Source organism: Carcharhinus amblyrhynchos, chromosome 17, assembly GCF_965287045.1.
Source record: "Carcharhinus amblyrhynchos chromosome 17, sCarAmb.v2.hapA, whole genome shotgun sequence".
Lineage (NCBI taxonomy): Eukaryota > Metazoa > Chordata > Chondrichthyes > Carcharhiniformes > Carcharhinidae > Carcharhinus > Carcharhinus amblyrhynchos.
In genome coordinates, this window is record NC_137340.1 from 54,903,424 (window position 1) to 54,927,923 (window position 24,500).

The 24,500-nt window shown below is 44.5% G+C and overlaps 1 protein-coding gene across 1 annotated transcript in view; it reads right to left on the bottom strand.

Moving 5' to 3' along the window:
• Nucleotides 1-3,614: 3,614 nt before the first annotated feature.
• Nucleotides 3,615-24,500, bottom strand: part of LOC145354539 (F-box/WD repeat-containing protein 1A-like) — a 197,490-nt gene continuing 176,604 nt past the window's right edge. The window contains exons 9-14 of the mRNA XM_080205989.1: nucleotides 19,492-19,741; nucleotides 14,114-14,232; nucleotides 13,360-13,470; nucleotides 9,022-9,100; nucleotides 7,205-7,399; nucleotides 3,615-6,775 (exon numbers count right to left, since the gene is read on the bottom strand). Of these exons, the coding sequence (XP_080062115.1) occupies nucleotides 7,238-7,399; nucleotides 9,022-9,100; nucleotides 13,360-13,470; nucleotides 14,114-14,232; nucleotides 19,492-19,741 (721 nt within the window). The 3' untranslated portion in view covers nucleotides 3,615-6,775; nucleotides 7,205-7,237. The remainder of the gene's footprint in view (nucleotides 6,776-7,204; nucleotides 7,400-9,021; nucleotides 9,101-13,359; nucleotides 13,471-14,113; nucleotides 14,233-19,491; nucleotides 19,742-24,500) is intronic.

Below are 24,500 nucleotides of genomic sequence, written 5' to 3' on the forward strand. Positions count from 1 at the left end.
GAAATGGGCTGCCTCTGCTCTTCCTCCAGTTCCTGCTTCTGTTCCTTAGCTACTCATCATCTAGTTGGTGACAAGAGTTACGTCCTTATTTTGGCAATGGACCATGGAGCGGCACAGTGGTTAGCATTGCTACTTCACAGCAGCAGGGACCTGGGTTCGATTTCTGGCCTTGGGTCACTGTCTGGAGTTTGCACATTCTCCTCATGTCTGCGTGGGTTTCCTCTGGGTGCTCTGGTTTCCTCCCACAGTCCAAAGATGTGTGGGTTAGGTGGATTAGCCGTGCTAAATTGATCCTTAGTGTCAGGGGGACTAGCTAGGGTAAATACATGGGGTTATGGGGATAGGACCTGGGTAGAATTGTGGTTGGTGCAGACTCGATGGGCTGAAGGGCCTCCTTTTGCACTGTAGGGATTCTGATGGATCCTCATTCAAAGAAGGCATTGCCTGGAGTAAGGAGCGCCAGAGTAACACTGCGAGCAGCAAATCAGGATTTCATATTTATTGAATTTGTTCACACTATGTACAGCTGGCTACTTTCCCTGGGAATCTGATGTCCCAAAAATCTGTTTTTTAAAGATTATTCCATGGGATGTGGACATCGCTGGCTGGGCCAGCATTTATTGCTCATCCCTAATTATCCTTGAAGGGGCATTTAAGAGTCAACCAGATTGCTGTAGGTCTGGAGTCATGTGTAGACCAGGCCATAGAAGCCCTACTGTGCAGGAGGTCATTCAGCCCATCGAGACCACCAACTACAATCCCATCCAAGCCCTATCAATGTGACCCCAGGCATTTACCCTGCTAAACCCTCTGACACTAAGGGGCAATTTGGTATGGTCAATCAACCTAACCCGCACATCTCTGGACTGTCGGAGGAAACCCACACAGCCATGGGGAGAATGTGCAGACTCCACACAGACAGAAACCAGAAACGAACCCAGGTCCCTGGTGATGTGAGGCAACAGTGCTAACCATTGTGCCAACCAGGTAAGAACATTAGTGAACCAGATATGTTTTTACGACAATGTTTTTGTGGTCATCATTAGACTTTTAATTCCAGAGTTTTTATTCAATTTGCCATCTGCCAGGGTGATATTTGAACCCTAGTTGCAAGAGCTTTATTCTGGGTTTCTGGATTACGAGTCTAATGGCAATGCCACCATGCCACCACCTCCCCATGTTCCACAAATACTGTTTTGGCCCCAAATAATTGTTACTGATCCGAATTTGCCATTACACCCAGGACATTGTAGGAGGCTAGGGAGGAAATTGCGGGTCTCCTAGCCAAGATATTTAAATAATTGATTGTCACGGGTGAGGTGCCTGAAGATTCGAGAGTGGCAAATGTTGTGTCTTTGTTTAAAAAGGGCTGCAGGGAAAAGCCTGGGAACTACAGATCACTGAGCCTCATATCTGTGGTGGCTACATTGTTGGAAGGTATTTTGAGAGACAGGATCTACAGGCATTTAGAGACACAAGGACTGATTAGGGACAGTCAGCATGGCTTTGTGAGTGGAAAATTATGTCTCACAAATTTGAGTTTTTTGAAGGGGTAACCAAGAAGGTCAATGAAGGCAGCGCAGTTGACATTGTCTACATGGACTTTAGCAAGGCCTTTGACACGGTACTGCAGGGTAGATTGTTGCATAAGATTAAAACTCATGGGACCTAGGGTAAGGTATCTGAATGGATACAAAATTGGCTTCTGTTAAGAGGGTCATTGTAGAGAATTATTTTTCAAACTGGAGGCCTGTGATCAGTGGTGTGCCTCAGGGATCAGTGCTGGATCCACTGATATTTGTCATTTATATTAATGATTTGGATGAAAATATAGGAGGTATGGTTAGTAAGTTTTCAGATGCCATTAAGATTGGTGGCATAGTGGACAGTGAAGAAAGTTATCTCCAATTGCAATGGGATCTTGATCAATTGGGCCAGTGGGCTGACGAATGGCAGATGGAGTTTAATTTAAAGGAATGTGAGGTGATGCATTTTGGTAGATTAAACCAGGGCAGGACTTACTCAGTTAATGGTAGGGCATTAGGGAGAGTTACAGAACAAAGTTCTAGAGGTACATGTTCATAGCTCCTTGAAAGTGGAGTCACAGGTGGACAGAATGGTGAAGAAGTCATGTGGCATGCTTGGGTTTCATTGGTCAGAACGTTGAACACAGGAGTTGGAATGTCTTGTTTGAAGTTGTACAAGACATTGGTAAGGCCACACTTGGAATACTGTGTACAGTTCTGGCCACCCTATTATAGAAAGGATATTATTAAAGCAGAAAGAGTGCAGAAAGGATTTACTAGGATGCTACCGGGACTTGATTGAGTTCTAAGGAGAGGCTGGATAGACTGGGACTTTTTTCCTCTGGTGCGTAGGAGGCTGAGGGGTGATCTTACACAGATCTATAAAATAATGAGGGGCACAGATCAGCTAGATAGTTAATATCTTTTCCCAAAGATAGGGGAGTCTAAAACTAGAGGTTTAAGGTGAGAAGGGAAAGATACAAAAGTGTCCAGCGGGGCAATTTTTTCACAGAGGGTGGTGAGTGTCTGGAGCAAGCTGCCGGAGGTACTAGTAGATGTGGGTACAATTTTGTCTTTTAGAAAGCATTCATGGGTACGATGGGTATGGAGGGTTATGGGCCAAATGCGGGTAATTAGGACTAGCTTAGGGGTTTCAAAAAGAGCAGCATGGACAAGTTGGGCCGAAGGGGCCTGTTTCCCTGCAGTAAACCTCAATGACTCTATGACACAGACACCAGAGGTGGGTGGGGTGCAACGATCGTGCGGGGAAAGGCGGGTGATCTCCATGGAGGTGGAAGCGACTGACAGATCTCACACAGAGATGTGCGCACGTGGAATTGCACCCTCCACTGTGAGCTGCTGTGAGCTTAGGCCCCACCCCTGTCCCTACTGGTGGGAAACAGATTGTGCACCAAGTTGCGTAAGATTGGATTTGTGGCCTCACCGAAATAACAGATCAGAACCTCTCCTGTTTTCTCGCTCGTTTGGGACTTAGAAATTTTTTGGCAAAGTTGTCCCCATAATCATAACGCCATTCAAAAATACAGCTACATCAACATGAATGACATTTTTAATTATTCAAATAACTCATAACACAGCAGCAACTTTGAAGAATAAGTGTCAGCAAGAATTATAAATGTGGTTTTTACATCAGAACCTGAGAGCAACAATCACTCAAAGCTCAAATAATTTGAGCAGGAAATGAGAGTGTTATTGACTCAGTGAAGAACAGTCTTTGAGCTTAGTGGGGACAGTGTGTACTGTCACACTTAAACAGCTGAATAAACAATGAGAACTTCCTCTACTCTGCTGATATTATCCCTAATCCGTCCTGAATACCGACCCATGCCACCATTTTCACTCCTTTTTGTCCTCGTCTAATCCCTTCATGCCAAGCTGACTGTCGCAATCCCAGCCCAAACCTGCTGACCAATCACTGGACAGAGATCAAAGAGCGGTGCTTCTCATCTGAACAGGTGAATTATAAACCTCAGTGAATGAGGTGAGTTTGTGTAAAGGTGTGTTTCAAACATGCAGGTACAGCCTAGGAAGAACGAGACACACAAACAGCTTTTAGATTAGTTTATTGCACATTGTATCATAGAATAGTACAGCACAGAAGGTGGCCGCTTGGCCCACTAAGTCTGTGTCAGTTCTTTTAAGTGCAATCCAGTTAGTCTCACTCTACTGCTCTCTCTCTCATCAAGTATTTATCCAACTCCCTTTTGAAGGTTACAAATGAATCTGTATCCACCAGTCTATCAGACAGTGCATTCCAAACTCTAATCAATTGTTGTGCAAAAAAGTTTCCCTTATGTCACCTCAGTGTTTTTGCCACTATGCTGTCAATAACCATGTATCCAGGTAATCTCTCATCTCACTGATGTCAAATCAAAATAATGACGTTATTTTTTTCCCTTGCTCCCTCCTGTTTAAGAGCTCCTTCCTCCCACCCAGGGGTTTGTCAATTCCGGGAGGGTATGGAACACCAATGGATACACTGACAAATTTCCAAATCAATGACATGTTGACCCTCAGGGTGACTGGGTCTGGGTTTACACCTGTCCCCTCACTGTGAGCTTCCTACCTAAACTCTGGGATTAAAGGGAGCGGCTCATTGAATGGCAGCCAATTCTCCATCAGAAGAAAGGAGGCAGCACAAGTCCTGTAAATGATTCAGAACAAGAGGTGGAAGCTGTCACATAATAATAAATAACATACTTTCAAATAAAAAACTATAAACCAAAGCTTTACAGGGAGGCCAAATAAAGGGTTGTCAAATTAAATAAATTGCTTACAGCTGCCATTTTCAAAATCACAGTCTAGTTCAACACAACTCCAGGTCACTGAATACATGATGATATAACCTGGTGACTCAATCCAAACTGTGTGTTGGGAAACTGGAACATCTGTAGAACAGGGAGAGATTCGCCACGAATTGCCCTAACCATTCTTCAAAATGAAGTGTTAGGTTTTTAAAAATGCATTTTACTCCATCCTTAAATTTACAAAGCCATGGCTCAGAGTGGACCAGGCGAATCCAAATCCATTCCTTGCTTGCTCCAAAAACCAGTTTCAAAATCCATTTGAATCCAATTCAAGGCCTCCACAAGAGAGGGAAATGAGGTCCAAGTTGACAAAATATTACACCCTATCTTGGGCTTGATCTGATGCTTGATTTTAACCAAAAAGCCAAGTTTTAGGTGTCAGATTGAACACTACGATAAACCAAAGCTAACCAGAATGCTAATTTGAAACAAAGCATTGCTTACAAGAACTAGGATATGCATTAAGGTTACGTGATGGGAATTTGTCACAAGGTATAATGTTTAATCCCTTATATGATAGTGTTCAGGTTCTTTGCTAAAAATGAAACGGTCAAAGTTAGAGGAATGAAAACAGCTCCTGGAATGCCTTGTCCATTTGAGGCAATGACTCTTAAAGGGGGGAATTCTTGGAAAATATATACCTCTCAGATGGGTTAATGACAAAAACTGAGGCGGTTCCTTTGAATATCAAGGATAGATAAGATGGTTGGGGACAACATTAAACAATCACACCCAGGAAGAAACTGACCAAGCTCCCTCAAATGCATTCATTGTCTCTGCTTCAAGCACTCCATATAACAGTAAAGTCCACATCTGCACCCCTCTCTGTAAAGAAGCTCCTCCTAAATGCTTGATTTGTTAGCAGCTATCTTGTATGTAATGTCCCTCATTCTGGTCTCTCCAATAAGTTGGATGGAGTTCTCCATCTCCATCTTCTATCTAATTTTGGGACAATTGCAGTGCTCCTGCTGTCACCCCAGCTCAGCACAAAGTGAGGGACTGAGTCTGGCTGGGGTTCTCTGTTCTGCAGCCTCAGCACCTTGTTGGGCGACGAGTTACGACCGTGAGCCGGAACAACACAGTCATTTAGTTTGCAAATGTGTTCTGATTTCCCCTTACATCCTCTGAAAAACCTTCTTGTCATCCCTGCAATATAACAGGCCGGAAAGGCAAGTAGAGGCAGACAGCGTGGTGTCCCAGGCAGGCACAGTGAAAGAGTTGTGTACAAGAGCAGTTCAGTGCTCTGTCCAAATAGAAATATGAGAGCTCTTGCCAGCTGAGTCCTTTGTTAAATTCATTATTCCCCCACTGGCTAAGATCAAGCCCAGGATGGATGCAATGCCTTTTTGTGTCAGCTTGGAACTTGTTTGCCTCTATTGGGGGGATCAGGAATTGGATTTTGAATCTGGAACAAGCAAGAAATGGGTTTGGGTTTGTGAGATCCATTCTGAACACTGGCTTTGAAACTTCAAGGATGGAAAAAAATTCTTTTAAAATTGTCTCCCATTAAAAGAAAATACAAAAAAATCAATCTCAATGCAATGATTGAAGCACCAAAATGGTACAAAATAATGACAAAACTAAAGTGACGTAAGGAGAACATCAACCAGTGAAACAAAGCACAGATAATGCTCCATTAACTGCTGGGATCTGCTTACTGACTCACTGGCAGATGGGAGGGAGACCCTCACAATCCAAGACTGTGCCACAATGGAGTGAGGCAGTGAGTGTAGATTCAGTGCTGACTACTCCTTCTGATTGAGGAAAAGGTCACAGCAAAGTCAAGTCCTGGACCTAAGAACATCCTCAACTTGCTAAGCTTGACTCACTGTGCTAAGCAATGAGACGTTGTGACAAAGTGGTCTGTTACATTCTCTCTTCTCCCAGCTCGGCTGGGCTTCCAAGCCTGAACTGCCTCAATAGGCAAAGCTGATAAGAGAGAGCTTTGTGGTATCCAGCAGAGTGGGTAACGTAAGGGAAGAAGGATCTGGAAAGACAAACTCCTGCTGATTATTTTCCGATTACCAAACTGTACAGTGTGCTGCAGTCTGAAGCACCATGCGGTTCAGGGAAGAACATGAACAATAAAAGGAATGTTCTTCTAGTCACTCCAGTGAAGACCCCAAGATTGCAGACATGCTTGTAAACCATGAATACATTACCATCAAGCAATGACATGAATGTGGAATAAATGTGACAACCATATTGAGAAGGGCTGTAGTTGTTCGAGTTGATGTGAATATTTGTCAAATTGCAGCAATGTTCACTCAGTTTCTTCTCCTGCCCAGTCTTTCAGGGGAATCTTGCCTGCATTGTTCAGACCAGAGTCCTTTCTGATATAGGCAGCAAGACCTGTGCCATACTGGCACCTCCTTTCCGTCAGTCCATGGGCTGTACAAACTCTGTAGCTTTTGCCAGTTCCTGGAATAAACCACATCGGAGGCATGGGCGTTACAATCTGCACCACACTGACACTAAACAATGGAAGGGTTATTTCCAGTCACAGCAATGTAACAGGAGAACTGGGAGAGGCAATGGTCCTGAGGCACATTAATTCTGAAACAGAGGCTAACACTTGTGATCTGTGTCTTTGAGTAGAAAGCTTCAAATGGTTTCACAGATTCTGGGAAGAATTTAGATCAAAGCAAACTTCAGCATCAAGATGCAGGTCACATTGAAAACCTTTTCCAAAATACATTAACGTCCATGGCTCAAGCTTCCTGGTCTTAACAGTTTCTACTCCAACTCATTTTCACTCTGTACCTCAGAGAATTACTGCACATTTCACTAACTTTGTCAGGTCTCAGTGCTGTATGGTTTGGATTGGAATGGGTGATGAGGCAGCTTTACCTGTGCTGGTGTGAAAGGCTGGCAGAGTATGGTCTATCTGAAGCTGTAGGTGAAGTCTCGGGAAGCTGAGCATTCAGGCTCATTCTGTGATGTCGGGTCATTCAGGAAGTCCCAGATCAAGATGGTGTCATCGTGGGAACTACTCACAATCTGAAACTCATCAAACTGTAGGCGGAAAACTCTCCCAGAATGTTCCTGCAATTGGATCAAAAACATTTCACCCAAAATTGAGATAAATATGAGATGACGCATTTTGGTAGATCAAACCAGGGCAGGACTTACTCAGTTAATGATAGGGCACTGGGGAGAGTTATAGAACAAAGAGATCTAGGGGTACAGGTTCATAGTTCCTTGAAAGTGGAATCACAGGTGAACAGAGTGGTGAAGAAGGCATTCGGCATGCTTGGTTTCATTGGTCAGAACATTGAATATAGGAGTCGGGACATCTTGTTGAAGTTGTACAAGTCATTGGTAAGGCCACATTTGGAATACAGTGTATAGTTCCAGTCACCCTATTATAGAAAGGATATTATTAAACTAGAAAGAGTACAGAAAAGATTTACCAGGATGCTACCAGGACTTGAGGGTTTGAGTTTGATCACCTGATGAAGGGGCAATGCTCCAAAAGCTCATGCTATCAAAGAAATCTGTTGGACTTTAACTTGGTGCTGAGAGACTACTTACTGTGCCTGCCCCAGTCTAATGCTGCCAACTCCACATCGCAGGTTTAAGGTGAGAGGGGAGAGATACAAGAGTCCAGAGAGGCAAATTTTTCACACAGAGGGTACTGAGTGTCTGGAACGAGCTGCCAGAGGCAGTAGTAAAGGCGGGTACAATTTTGTTATTTAAAAAGCATGTAGACAGTTACAGTGGCAAGATGGATATAGATGGAAATGGACCAAACGTGGGCAACTGGGACTAGCTCAATGGTTAAAAAAAAGATGACATGGACAAGTTGGGCTGAAGGGCCTGTTTCCATGCTGTAAACCTCTATGACTCTATTGACATCTTGCTCTCTGGAAAAGAGTAACATCTCACTCCTGGAAACAGGATGACTTCTTTTGTCTGGGGAGAGAGTAACGGTGTGTCTCATATATAAGGTGAGCTCAGAGTGAATGAGAGGAGATAACAGAAACTACAGAACAAGGTCCAGGGAAATTGAACGTAAAAAGAAGAATGGGATCTGTTGATCAAACATTCCTGAGTTTATGGCATTGCTCAGTTCACAGACTGAGTGAAGGGAAGAAAATATCTCCAGTAGAAACTTAGGTGGAGAGTTTGGGGAGTGGATAAACAAGCAAAAATTTTAAAGGAAAGCTGAGAAGTTGTGATGCTGAAAGAAGAGAATGTATCCGAGGGGATGTTCAATGTGGGATTTAATGAGAAGGACACAATGTCACCACACACTGGGACAATAACATCTCATTGACTGTTGTCTCACATAGCAACAATTATCTACATTTATATATATCAAATGTTCCAAGACACACACTATGAGGTAGAGCAATTTCTTCCTCCAAACAATGGCAGTGATGACCGTATTTTATTAAAGAATGAAGCTTGGACTCAGGGTTCACCAACACTCCATCCGATTGGCACTCACTAATTTCCATGGCCAGAAGGAACACTGGTTAACCACATGGAACTAAGTGGATGTCCATTCAGTAAACCCCTACAACATATCTTTGCACTCATGCACTGTGCCATCACTCTCCTGTGTGTCACCCACATCCCTGCCCTTGGTCACTTCCCGCAGTTACAAGGCTCACCTCTTCTCTGACCTTCCAAGACCATTCATCCCAAGTAGGTCCACTTACCACCAGGGTTCTTAGGCACAGAGTTCCAGCAGGGACTCGGGGGTCCAGTGCAGCCTCCAGATCCCATACCTTGATTTTGCTGTGTAAAGACAGAAATAATTCTGTAAGAGACAAAGTTAAAGGAGCCAGCACTGCCCCATCCCACCCTCCACCCCCACCCCGCCCCCAGGTAGAATCCAGATCATTGTTTTCTGATTGGCTGGCTAATGGGGTCTTCCTATGCACAAGATAGCAGCCTCCAAGTACTGTCATCACAATTCAAAGGCTCAAACAGTTCTGGGATATTTCTGTTACACGGAAATAAAGAATATGCATTTCTTAATGACTGTTGGACATAAGCACCTCACGGCTAATGAAGATCACAGCAGTCAAATGCACAACAAAATTCTACACAGCAGTAATATATTATCAGCCAATCTATATTACTGATGTTGGTTTAGGGATTAAAATTAGCCAAGTTACTGAGTAAAGCTCCCTGTTCCTCTTCAAATAGCGGCCATGGAGTATATTCACCTCAGAGGATCTTATCTTAATGGTTTATCAGAACTTCCGACAATGCAGCTCTGCGAGTGGAAGCTCTGTGCTCAAGCCCCTGGAATTGGACTCAAACCTACAACATTCTGACAGAGGTGGCAGCCACTGAGTGAACACACAGACCTTCCATCCACCTCTCCTGTCTTTCCATTCAGGGCCCCGAGGGAAAGGGTCAGTGTTATTCACACCATCAGTTTGAACGACTAACATGCCCAATTCCATTAGGAAATGGAAGTTCAGTTAATTATACTCGATAATCTTCAATCCTAAAGCAATAGATCATTCTTTATGATAAATAAATGCCTTGCAGTTTATCGCAGGGAGTGGGAAGTGTTCTGGAGCAGAGAAATCTCCGTGCTTCCCATTCCTGAGCAGGGGAATCAGATCTCTATCATTTTGGACCACACAGTGTTCACATAGGTCCATATAGAATTCCTTGAGGAACTGCGAAAGGACATATTTCAGCATACTTTGTTAAGATGGGAACGTGGGAAGTGCTGTTCTCTTGTACTGGCATAAAATGCCGAATATATGACCTCTTTATTGCTGCTAACCTTTGCAAATCTTCACTGAGAAGATAAATGCTTTGTACAAGATGCTGACGCCTGTTCATTACTGTGGAAAATTAGGATGGTCGCAAGCTGAGCTTGCAACGGACCAGTGCAAGACCTGTTGCTAAGTTAATGATGTCATAATCAGTTACCTCCTGTTGTTAAACTAATCAGGACTTTGAATTGGGCCATGGTTGTTACACTTGTGATGGATGAATAGGATTCTCCAGCATTGCTTTACTCCCCCCAGTTTTCTTTTCTCCTATTAATGCGCTAGTCTGATCCCATATTATTCCCCAAGATTGTGAGCAATTCTCCCTTCCATTAGAATCTTACAGCACGTGAGACATTCGGCCCATCATGGCCATGCTGGCTCCTCCCTGTTGTTTGCCTACACTACAACAGTAACTGCACTGCCAGCTGTAAAGTGATTTGGAATGTCCTGTGATTATTTAGGAGTTATTGTTCAATCTGCATCCACCTCCCTTTCAGATTGCAGTGTATACAGTGTGCTTGATGGCAAGTTGCTGTCTCATGTGCCAGCGGCACGGTGGCACAGAGGTTAGCACTGCTGCCTCACAGCACCAGGGACCCAGATTCGATTCCAGGTTTGGGTCATTGTCTGTGTGGAGTTTGCACGTTCTTCCCATGTCTGTGTGGGTTTCTCCGGGTGCTCCAGTTTCCTCCCACAGTCTGAAAGACGTGCTGGTTGGGTGCATTAGCCATGTTAAATTCTCTCTCAGTGTACCCGAACAGGCGCAGGAGTGTAGCGACTAGGGGATTTTCATAGTAACTTCATCACAATGTTAATGTAAGCCTACTTGTGACTAATAAATGACTTCACTTTTTGGTTTGTATCATCACATGACAGCTGGACCAGTTCTTGGATACTAAGGATTAGGTGGAATTAAGTTACCGATCAGCATTGATCTAACGTGACTTTGTCTCTCCCAGGATCAAGGGGCTGAATGACTTCTTCCTGTTCCTATGATCTTGGCTGGGACAGAGATTATACACAAGAGTGAAATGCCAAATCACATAATGCATGGTCAGTGTGGCACGCTGGTCTAGTTATACAGGTGGGGTGAAGAGGGGTCAGATATGATTGTTCTGACTTATTTCCCCATAATAGATTATTCTGCTGATCTAGAGTCCAGATCACCAACAACCTGTCCTGGTTCCCCCCATGCCGACACCATAGTTAAGAAAGCTCACTAACACCTCTACTTTCTCAGAAAACTATGGAAATTTGGCATGTCAACTACGAGTCTCAGCAACTTTTACAGATGCACCATAGAAAGCATTCCTTTTGGTTGTATCACAGCTTGGTATGGCTCCTGCTCTATCCAAGACTGCAAGGATTTACAAAAGGTCGCGAATGTAGCCCAATCCATCACGCAAACCAGCCTCCCATCCATTGATTCTGTCTACACTTCCCTCTGCCTCGCCAAAGCAGCCAGCATAATTAAGGACCTCACGCACCCCAGACATTCCCTCTTCCACCTTCTTCCTTTGGGAAAAAGATACAAAAGTCTGAGGTCACGTACCAATCGACTCAAGAATGGCTTCTTCCCTGCTGCTGTCAGACTTTTGAATGGATTTACCTTGCATAAAGTTGATCTTTCTCTACGCCCTAGCTATGATTGTAACGCTACATTCTGCACTCTCTCCTTTCCTTCTCTATGAACAGTATGCTTTGTCTGTATAGCGCACAAGAAACAATACTTTGTATATTAATATGTGACAACAATAAATCAAATCAAATTTAATACAAATCACAAGAACAATGCTACCCAATGCATAGCAAAATGAACCAGTCTTTGTGGGAGCCTTAAATCAAATTGTAAGATAACTTCAACATGGTGAGGCCTGATGAGAAATCTTACTGCTGTCCTGATAAATGGGAATTTAGAATGTTTACTCTTGGAAGCTGAAATATGAGGAACAGTTGAGGACCCTGAGTCTGTACATGTTGGAGTTTAGAAGGATGAGGGAGGATCTTATTGAAACTTACAGGATACTGCGAGGCCTGGATAGAGTGGACTTGGAGAGGATGTTTCCACTAGTAGGAAAAACTAGGAGGGCATAATCTCAGGTTAAAGGGATGATCCTTTAAAACAGAGATGAGGAGGAATTTCTTCAGCCAGAGAGTGGTGAATCTGTGGAACTCTTTGTCGCAGAAGGCTGTGGAGGCCAGGTCACTGAGTGTCTTTAAGACAGAGACAGATAGGTTCTTGATTAATAAGGGGGTCAGAGGTTATGATGAGAAGGTGGGAGAATGAGTGAGAAAAGTATCAGCCATGATTGAATGGCAAAGCAGACTCGATGGGCTGAGTGCCCTAATTCTGCTCCTATATCTTAGGGTCTTATGGGATGAATCAAGGAGGGGGAATGTCTCAATAACTGCCCTTGCCTTGACTGGCTTGAGGCAGATTAATTAAAATAAGATAACTTCACCCCTCAGCTTCTCCCCCTTCTCGCCTCCTCTATAATATTGATCCTAAAATGTTCAAAAACTGCCATAAAACACTGTAAATACCAGCAGGATTTGAAAGGGGAATATTTCAGGATGTAGTTCCTACTTCAGGTCAAGCTGGGATGCCAGAAGGAATCACTGCTTTCATGGAGCACGTGTTTGAGATTGTTGCTGGTCTTAATTTCTTGTCCTTTCCCCTATTACTATTGTGCAGTTACCCCCAGTAATATGGTATTTCTCATTCACATACTGGCAGATCTGCTGTTGGAAATAAAAACTGAAAAGGCTGGAAAAGCTCAGCAAGTCAGGCAGCATCTGTGGAGAGAGAGAAACCAAGTTAATGCTTTAAACTCATATGACTCTGGTATCTATGTCTGAATTTATTGGACTGGGTCCCTCACTTGGGTAAATATACTGCCCTTAGGGAGAACAGTCCAGCTTTCTGCCTGTACCATTTAATGGATGGAAAAGTATCCTCTACAGGCTGACAATTTCTTCTCTAGAATTCCCCATGAGTCCTGCTCCTCACTGGTCTACAGAATGGTGGAGTAGGGAAGGCATGTAGGAGGAAAAATGAACCAGGAAGGGACAGATCAGGAGAGGACGGATTAAGGAGCGATGGATTAGGAAGGGGCCGGATCATTTATGTAGCAAGGGGATGAATTCTGGGAGGCAGCCAATGTAAATGTCAGGGGATAAAATGTCCCCAGTGATCCAGGACACAGTTTGGAGAGAGATATCCCGTGTGTAACAATGGATGAGGAATGAACTGCTTACCCATCATAGGCGCCACTAACAATTCTCTTGCTGTCAAAGCGGATGCAGCGTACCAACTCCTCGTGTCCCTCTAGTACCCGCAGGCATGCACCATATTCAACGTCCCACAACCTGTGGGGGTGAGAAAAGACAAAGTTTACATTCATTTCTCTGATCCAATTTAATTACCAATACCTGCAACACACACAACACCAGAGTCCTGGGCACCAGCACAATACAAGAGAATAGCCTTGCATTCCTTAGTGCCTATCACAACTTCAGCACACTCCAAAGAACCTTAATGATGTTGGCTGAGGAATAAACATTGACCAGAAAAAGGATGAGATTTGCCCTATTCTTCTTCCATAGAGATAATGGGACCTTCTATGTCCATCTGAGGGGAAGGATGTGGCCTTGGTTTAACACCATCAAAAAAGTGACACTTGTGACAGTGCAGCGCTCCCTCAGGAATGTCCTCTTGGTGCTCAAGTCCCTGGAGAGGGACCCATGACATCCTAAGCCCCAGGTGAGAGTGTTCTCCACTGTTATGGCTGAAGATTAAATACTGATACACCACTGGTTCCTTTAACGTCACTCCAATCTACATGGCCATGTGATCACAGTGTGGAGAATGCCACAATTTCACAATCAAACTTATTTTGCTAAGTTGGTGTGCAAACATGTTGCCTCCTAGTCAGACAGGTTTGGAGCAACAGACCTTGGTGATTTACACAGATTACTTAACTGGACAAGGAAGTGGTGGAGAGGAGCTCACCGGATGGTGTTATCTGATGATCCACTGACGACCAGTCTGTCTCGATATTGTAAACAGGCAATTCCACGCTTGTGTCCATTCAGTGTCCGTACAAATTCACAAGTGCCTGTGTTCCAAATCTGGAATTAATGGGAAGCAGAAAAATTAGTTTTTAATGCCTCATCAGAATACAGTGCAAGAAGTAAGAAACCCAGGAGTGAGTTAGAGGCTGGATTCTAATCGAGGTGTTTGTGTGGTTTATGTATAGAATAACTGATACCTGGGAGTGAGTTACAGACTGGAATCTAATCGAGGGGTTTGGGGTGGTTTATATATAGAATAACAGATACCCGGGAGTGAGTTACAGACTGGAATCTAATCGAGGGGTTCGGGTTGGTTTATATATAGAATAACAGATACCCGGGAGTGAGTTACAGACTGGAATCTAATCGAGTGGTTCGGGGTGGTTTATATATAGAATAACAGATACCCAGGAGTGAGTTACAGACTGGAATCTAATTGAGGGGTTCGGGATGGTTTATATATAGAATAACAGATACCCAGGAGTGAGTAACAGACTGGAATCTAATCGAGGGGTTCGGGGTGGTTTATATATAGAATAACAGATACCTGGGAGTGAGTTACAGACTGGAATCTAATCGAGTGGTTTGGAGTGGTTTATATGTAGAATAACAGATAGCCAGGAGTGAGTTACAGACTGGAATCTAATCGGGGGGTTCGGGATGGTTTATATACAGAATAACAGATACCCGGGAATGAGTTACAGACTGAAACCTAATCAAGGTGCTTGTGTGGTTTACATATAGGATAACAGATATCCAGGAGTGAATTACAAACTGGATTCTAATCGAGGGGTTTGGGGTGGTTTACATATAAAATAATAGATACCCGAGAGTGAGTTATAGACTGAAATCTAGTTGAGGGGTACGCAGTGGTTTTTATATGCAATAACAGGTAACTGGGAGCGAGTTACAGACTGGAATCTAATCGAGGGTTTCGGGGTGGTTTATATACAGAATAACAGATACCCGGGAGTGAGTTACAGACTGGAATCTAATTGAGGGGATTGGGGTGGTTTATATATAGAATAACAGATACCCAGGAGTGAGTTACAGACTGGAATCTAATTGAGGGTTTTGGGGTGGTTTATATACAGAATAACAGATACCCGGGAGTGAGTTACAGACTGGAATCTAATCAAGGGGTTCGGGGTGGTTTATATACAGAATAACAGATAGCCAGGAGTGAGTTACAGACTGGAATCTAATCAAGGGTTTCGGGGTGGTTTATATACAGAATAACAGATACCCAGGAGTGAGTTACAGACTGGAATCTAATCAAGGGTTTTGGGGTGGTTTATATATAGAATAACATACCTGGGAGTGAGTTACAGACTGGAATTTAATCAAGGTGTTTGGGTGGTTTATATATAGAATACCAAAAACCCACCTGGTGAAGGAGCAGTGCTCCAAAAGCTCGTGCTACCAAATTAAACTGGTTGGACTTTAACCTGGTGTTGTGAGACTTCTTACTGTCCCAGTCCAACGCCGGCATCGCCACGTCCTGGGAGTGAGTTAAAGGCTGGAATCTAATTGAGGGGTTTGAGGAGGTTTATATGTAGAATAACAGATACCCGAGAATGAGTTACATACTGGAATCTAATTGTGGGGTTCGGGGTGGTTTATATATAGAATAACAGATACCCGGGAGTGAGTTACAGACTGGAATCTAATCGAGGGGTTCGGGGTGGTTTATATACAGAATAACAGATACCCGGGAGTGAGTTACAGACTGGAATCTAATCAAGGGGTTTGGGGTGGTTTACATACAGAATAATAGATACCCAGGAGTGAGTTACAGACTGAAATCTAATCGAGGGTTTCGGGGTGGTTTATATATAGAATAACAGATACCCGGGAGTGAGTTACAGACTGGAATCTAATTGAGGGTTTTGGGGTGGTTTATATATAGAATAACAGATACCCAGGAGTGAGTTACAGACTGGAATCTAATCGAGGGGTTTGGGGTGGTTTATATATAGAATAACAGATACCCAGGAGTGAGTTACAGACTGGAATCTAATCGAGGGGTTCGGGGTGGTTTATATACAGAATAACAGATAGCCAGGAGTGAGTTACAGACTGGAATCTAATCAAGGGTTTCGGGGTGGTTTATATACAGAATAACAGATACCCAGGAGTGAGTTACAGACTGGAATCTAATCAAGGGTTTTGGGGTGGTTTATATATAGAATAACATACCTGGGAGTGAGTTACAGACTGGAATTTAATCAAGGTGTTTGGGTGGTTTATATATAGAATACCAAAAACCCACCTGGTGAAGGAGCAGTGCTCCAAAAGCTCGTGCTACCAAATTAAACTGGTTGGACTTTAACCTGGTGTTGTGAGACTTCTTACTGTCCCAGTCCAACGCCGGCATCGCCACGTCCTGGGAGTGAGTTAAAGGCTGGAATCTAATTGAGGGGTTTGAGGAGGTTTATATGTAGAATAACAGATACCCGAGAATGAGTTACATACTGGAATCTAATTGTGGGGTTCGGGGTGGTTTATATATAGAATAACAGATACCCGGGAGTGAGTTACAGACTGGAATCTAATCGAGGGGTTCGGGGTGGTTTATATACAGAATAACAGATACCCGGGAGTGAGTTACAGACTGGAATCTAATCAAGGGGTTTGGGGTGGTTTACATACAGAATAATAGATACCCAGGAGTGAGTTACAGACTGAAATCTAATCGAGGGTTTCGGGGTGGTTTATATATAGAATAACAGATACCCGGGAGTGAGTTACAGACTGGAATCTAATTGAGGGTTTTGGGGTGGTTTATATATAGAATAACAGATACCCAGGAGTGAGTTACAGACTGGAATCTAATCGAGGGGTTTGGGGTGGTTTATATATAGAATAACAGATACCCAGGAGTGAGTTACAGACTGGAATCTAATCGAGGGGTTCGGGGTGGTTTATATATAGAATAACAGATACCCAGGAGTGAGTTACAGACTGGAATCTAATCAAGGGTTTTGGGGTGGTTTATATATAGAATAACATACCTGGGAGTGAGTTACAGACTGGAATTTAATCAAGGTGTTTGGGTGGTTTATATATAGAATACCAAAAACCCACCTGGTGAAGGAGCAGTGCTCCAAAAGCTCGTGCTACCAAATAAACTGGTTGGACTTTAACCTGGTGTTGTGAGACTTCTTACTGTCCCAGTCCAACGCCGGCATCACCACGTCCTGGGAGTGAGTTAAAGGCTGGAATCTAATTGAGTGGTTTGGGGTGGTTTATATATAGAATAACAGATACCTGGGAGTGAGTTACAGACTGGAATCTAATCGAGGGGTTCGGGGTGGTTTATATATAGAATAACAGATACCCGGGAGTGAGTTACAGACTGGAATCTAATCGTGGGGTTCGGGGTGGTTTATATATAGAATAACAGACACCCAGGAGTGAGTTACAGACTGGAATCTAATCGAGGGGTTCGGGGTGGTTTATATATAGAATAACAGATACCCGGGAGTGAGTTACAGACTGGAATCTAATCGAGGGGTTCGGGGTGGTTTATATATAGAATAACAGATACCCGGGAGTGAGTTACAGACTGGAATCTAATCGAGGGGTTCGGGGTGGTTTATATATAGAATAACAGATACCCGGGAGTGAGTTACAGACTGGAATCTAATCGAGGGGTTCGGGGTGGTTTATATATAGAATAACAGATACCCGGGAATGAGTTACAGACTGGAATCTAATCAACGGGTTTGGGGTAGTTTATACGTAGAATAGCAGATACTTGGGAGTGAGTTACAGAGTGGAATTTAGTTGAGGGTGAAGGGCTACAGGGGGCAAGGGTGGGGGAGGCAATGGCAGTAGGAGATGCAATGCTGCAATTTAATTGAGGAGTTCTCTTGATTTGGAGTTGTATGGAATAGCAGAGTGCTGAGGGAATGATCTACAAACTGGAATCTAATTGAAGGATGAAGATGATTGACATATTGAAATTTCAGTATTCAGCAATAAGTTGCAGACAGGAAACTAACTGAGGTTTACAAAGAAAGAATATCAGAGGATTTTTAACACAATTGAATTATTGGGTATTTTTGCTGTTTGCTGCTGCTAATTACTGAAATGCCCATCCTAACCTGTGAGCTGACAGGTTTATTAGCTATATAAAACTTTAAGACTGGATTATCTGGCCTGACACTCACATCCCCAGTAGAACATGTTATTGTGCACACTGTCCATCAGCCTGTCCAGAGCCTTTGGTCAGTGAATGTGAGAGTCCTCAAAGGCCCAAGATTGCGGCAGAGTATGTGCCTGCAGTCAGTCAGTGACTGGAAACGGTGGTGTATAAATTACACGGGATTACATGTAAAGCGAGGGGGCTCATTACAGCAGAGAGCGTGGTAATCCTCTGAAGACTAATGAGACTAATGAGACCATTCACAAAGTTCACCCTTTGGAACAGACCCTGCAGAGCTGGATGTCATTAACCCACTAAAGACATAAAGACAAAAAAAAACCACCTTAAAACAAGTGATTGTTGATCCCAGCTCAGAGAGGTGGGGGCAAAATCTCCTTTTGGCACTTGTTGTAAGGGTTCAATGTGAAAGTGCAATTGGGACAGTCACAAACTTGCCCAAGTAGCAAGTGCTCCATTGTATTTTCCTGGCTGGATGGCACTGTCAGAAATGTTGGGCTGGTGGCTTTGGGAGATGGGTGCACTGTCCAGCCTCCTGACATTTTTCAGTGCTTGTCCTGTGAACTGACAGCTCAGATCCTACTGAGTGCATGCCCAGCCCTGGACACATGCCAGGTACGCATGCTCTGTCCGCACGCCCAGCCTTGTCTGCACGCCCAGACCTGTTCACACGCCCAGCCCTGTCCCCATGCTCAGCCCTGTTTGCACGCTAAGTCCTGTCCATGTGCCCAGACTTGTCCGCACGCCCAACCTTATTCACACGGTAAGTCCTGTCCACACACCAAGTCCTGTCCACACGCCCAGCCCTACACACATGCCTTATCCACAAGCCCAGCCCTGTCCACACACCTAACCTTGTCCACATGCCCAATCCTGTCTACACGCCCAGCCCTGTCCATGTGCCCTGTCCATACACCCTGCTCTGTTCAGACGCCCAGCCCAGTCCACACTCCTGTCCGCATCTCCAGATCTATCCACATGCCCAGCCCACCCCTGTCCACAGAAGTCACAGAGCCAGTGACCACATGCTCCCCTGTTCATTAATGGCAAAGTTTCCACTGAATCCATGCCCAGTCATATTCACAAGAGGCTCACATTCCACTAACCTCACACTGAGACACTCAATGAAGGAAATTATTCCAATTTACCTTAATAGTCCTGTCTCCAGAGGCTGACACAATGTACCTGTCATCAAAATCCACCACGTTGACTGCTGCCCGATGACCCACCAGCACCCTCCTCAGGGTAATGTCGCTGGGTGAGACCAGTGTCCAGACAGCGATGGAGCGGTCCTTGGAACAGGTGACCATCATTCCGTTGCTGAAACGTAGATGCAGAACAGCTTCGCAATGGTGAATCAGTGTGTTCAGCATCTCTCCAGTGGAGCCATCCCACACTCTGCAAGGCAGAAATTCCATTAGAAATCAGTAATCAGTCTGAAGATTTCTGGTGAACCAGCGTCTGCTGACCCTCCAACACCACCCTCTCTGAAATCTGATTGTTCAGGTTGTGAGTTTTGACAATGACAGTGCTGACAGCTCTCCTTCCCAACACATCTCATCTTCCCACCGTATCACTCAACCCCATCCCCTCAGAATATCCCTCGACAGCTCCATCCACATCCTCATCATCATCACAAACCCATCTGTCCTCCATTTCTAAATATCCCTCAACTCCACCTTCTCCCCATATCGCTCAGTCACAGGAAGATGCTACACCTCTGCACTATCCATTGTCTGCATCTGTAAGGTACTGGGCAAAGACACTGAACTGTGATTCAGGGTAACATCCATCTCTGAGTCCAAAGATCTGCAGGTTAGGTGGATTGCCATTTAGCCCCTTAGTGCCCAAAGATGTGTAGGTGGATTAGCCATGGTGTGGTTACAGGAATGCAGGATGGGAGGGGGTGGCCATGGGTAAGATGATCTTTTGGAGAGTTGGTACAGACTTGATGGTCTGAATGGCCTCCTTCTGCACTGTACGGTTTCTGTTCTATGAAGGTTGTGGGGTTAAATTTTATGCTGGAGACTTGAGCATAAAATCCAGGCTGACATTGCCAGACATTGCTGCATCACATTCGGATGCATCATCTAACTCTCTCATAGTTGAAAAACAGCAGCTGACTTATTCCCGATGTCCTGATCAATATCTGGAAGGGTGCTTTTTTAACAAGAGGTCTGTGACAAGCAGTGTTCCACAACGATCAGTGCTGCAGCCTTTGTTGTCTGTAATATATATAAATGATTTGGAGGAAAATGTGGGTGGTCTGATTAGTAAATTTGCAGATGGTACAAAAATTGGGAGAGTAGCAGACAGTGAGGAGGATTGTCAGAGGATATAGCAGGATATAAGCCGGCTGGAGACCTGGGCCAAAAGATGGCGGATGGAATTTAACCTGGACAAATATGAGGTGATGCGATTTGAAAGGTCGACTGCAGATGGAAAGTATACAGTAAATGGTAGAGCCCTTAGAAATATTAGCATACAGGGAGATCTAGGCGTGCAGATCAATAGTTCCCTGAAGGTGGCAACTCAGGTGGAGAAGGTGGTCAAGAAGACGTAAGGCATGCTGAGTATAGGAATTAGAAAATCATGTTGCAGCTGTATAAGACTTTGGTTAGGCCACAATTGGAGTACTATGTACAATTCTGGTCACCACACTACCGGAAGGATGTTTATGCATTGGAAAGGGTGCAGAAGAGATTTACCAGGATGTTGCCTGTTTTGGGGGATATAGGCTATGAAGAAAGGTTGAGCAAACTTGGATTATTTTCATTGGAGCGTCGGAGGATGAGGAGGACCTGATAGAGGTTTACAAGATTATGACAGGCTTGGATAGAGTGAATAGTCAGAGTTTTTTTCCCAGGATCGAAGGGTCAATTACTCGGGGGCATAGGTTGAAAGTGAGGCGGGGGGGGGGAAATTTAAAAGAGATGTAAAGGATACGTTTTTTACACCCAGGATGATGAACGCCTGGAACGTGCTGCCGGAGGAGGTGGTGGAAGCAGATTCTATAACAACGTTCAAGAGGCGTCTGGATAGATATGTGAATAGACAGGGAACAGAGGGATATGGACCACATAAAGGCGAGAAAATATGAGAGAGGCATCTGTGTTGGCACAGACTTGGTGGGCCGAAGGGCCTGTTCCTGTGCTGTGCTGTTCTTTGTTGATTTTTGCATTTTGTTTGTAATTTTTATTAATGATCTGGATGAGGGTATAGTTGGGTGGATTAGTAAATTTGCTGATGACACCAAAGTTGGAGGTGTGGTAGATTGTGAGGAAGGGTGTCATAGTCTGCAGGGAGACTTAGATAGGTTGCAGAGCTGGGCCGAGAGGTGGCGGATGGAATTTAATGCGGAGAAGTGTGAGGTAATTCACTTTGGTAGGAGCAACAGATGTGTCGAGTATAGGGCTAACGGGAGGACTTTGAATAGTGTGGATGAACAGAGGGATCTAGGTGTATGTGTACATAGATCCCTGAAAGTTGGGAATCAAGTAGATAAGGTTGTTAAGAAGGCGTACGGTGTCTTGGCGTTTATTGGTAGGGGGATTGAATTTAGGAGTCGCAGCGTCATGTTGCAACTGTACACTACTCTAGTGCGGCCGCACTTGGAGTACTGTGTGCAGTTCTGGTCCCCGCATTACAAGAAGGATGTGGAGGCGTTGGAGAGGGTGCAGAGGAGGTTTACTAGGATGTTGCCTGGTATGGTGGGGAGGTCCTATGAGGAGAGACTGAGGGATTTAGGGTTGTTTTCGTTGGAAAGAAGGCGGCTGAGAGGGGATCTTATTGAAACATATAAGATGATTAGAGGTTTAGATAGGGTGGATAGTGATAGCCTTTTTCCTCGGATGGAGAAAGCTAGCACGAGGGGGCACGGCTTTAAATTAAGGGGAGGTAGCTACAGGACGGATGTCAGGGGTAGGTTCTTTACCCAGAGGGTGGTGAGGGATTGGAATGCCCTGCCTGCTGCAGTTGTAAATGCATCTAGTTTGGGGGCGTTTAAGAGATCTCTGGATAGGTTTATGGACGAAAAGGGATTGGTATAGGCTAGTGGGTCATTGTTTTTGTAACTGGTCGGCACAACATCGTGGGCTGAAGGGCCTGTTCTGCGCTGTAATGTTCTATGTTCTATGTTTTTGCTGTGTGTAAATCAGCCGCCATGCTTCCCACACAGACAGTGATTAAACCTCAGAGATAATTCATCGGCTGTTTGGAGGCTGTGAAGGGTGCTATGGAAATGTAAGTCTTTCTTCCTTTCAATGTCTTAACATAAAACGTAAGAACTAGGAGCAGGAGTAGGCCCTCGAGCCTGCTCCGCTATTCAATAAGATCATGGCTGATCTTTTTGTGGACTCAGCTCCACTCACCCGCCCACTCACCATAACCCTTAATTCCTTTACTGTTCAAAATTTTATCAATCCTTGCCTTAAAAACATTCAATGAGGGAGCCTCAACTGCTTCACTGGACAGGGAATTCCACAGATTCACAACCCTTTGTGTGAAGAAGTTCCTCCTCAACTCAGTCCTAAATCTGCTCCCCCTTATTTTGAGGCCACGCCCCCTAGTTCTAGTTTCACCCACCAGTGGAAACAACTTCCCTGCTTCTATCTTATCTATTCCTTCATAATCTTATACGTGTCTATAAGATCTCCCCTCATTCTTCTGAATTCCAATGAGTATATCCCCAGTCTACTCAGTCTCTCCTCATAAGCCAACCCTCTCAACTCCAGAATCAACCTAGTGAATCTCCTCTGCACCCCCTCCAGTGCCAGTATATCCTTTCTCAAGTAAGGAGATCAAAACTGTATAAGGTGCCTCACCAGCACCTTATACAGCTGCAACATAATCTCATATTAAAGAGATGTGTTTTGTCTCCAGACAGGACAAGTTAGTGAGATTTTGCAAGTCCAGGCAAGTCGTGGGGATTACAGATAGTGTGACATGAATCCAAGGTCTCGGTTGAGGCCGTCCTTAAGTGTGCGGAACTTGGTTATCAGTCTCTGCTTAGCGACTCTAGACTCTAGACTTGCCTGGACTTGCAAAATCTCACTAACTGTCCTGTCTGGAGACAATACACATCTCTAACCTGTGCTTAATGCTCTCTCCACTCACAACGTCTATACCCTTAAGACTTGATTAGCTATAAAGACTTGCATTCCAATCATTATTCTGTAAATTGAGTTTGTGTCTTTATATGCTGTGTTTGTGAACAGATCTCCCACTCACCTGACAAAGGAGCAGCGCTCCAAAAGCTTGTGGCGTTTGCTACCGAATAAACCTGTTGGACTTTAACCTGGTGTTATGAGACTTCTTAGTGTTTGATGGAGACAGTATAGAAGGAGCTTTGTTCTGTATCTAACCCCATGCTATACCTGTCCTGGGTCTGTTTGATAGGGACAGTGTAAAGGAAGCTAACCCATGCTGTAGCTGTCCTGGGAGTGTTTGATGGGGACAGTGTAGAGGGAACTTTACTCTGTATCTAACCCCGTGCTGTACCTGTCCTGGGAGTGTTTGATGGGGACAGTGTAGAGAGAGCTTTACTCTGTGTCTAACCCCGTGCTGTACCTGTCCTGGGAGTGTTTGATGGGGACAGTGTCGAGGGAGCTTTACTCTGTATCTAACCCCGTGCTGTACCTGTCCTGGGAGTGTTTGATGGGAGGGCAGTGTAGAGGGAGCTTTACTCTGTATCTAACCCCATGCTGTACCTGTCCTGGGAGTGTTTGATGGGGACAGTGTAGAGGGAGCTTTACTCTGTATCTAACCCCGTGCTGTACCTGTCCTGGGAGTGTTTGATGGGGGACAGTGCAGAGGGAGCTTTACTCTGTATCTAACCCCGTGCTGTACCTGTCCTGGGAGTGTTTGATGGGGACAGTGTCGAGGGAGCTTTACTCTGTATCTAACCCCGTGCTGTACCTGTCCTGGGAGTGTTTGATGGGGGACAGTGTAGAGGGAGCTTTACTCTGTATCTAACCCTGTGCTGTACCTGTCCTGGGAGTGTTTGATGGGGGACAGTGTAGAGGGAGCTTTACTCTGTATCTAACCCCGTGCTGTCCCTGTCCTGGGAGTGTTTGATGGGGGGACAGTGTAGAGGGAGATTTACTCTGTATCTAACCCCGTGCTGTACCTGTCCTGGGAGTGTTTGATGGGGACAGTG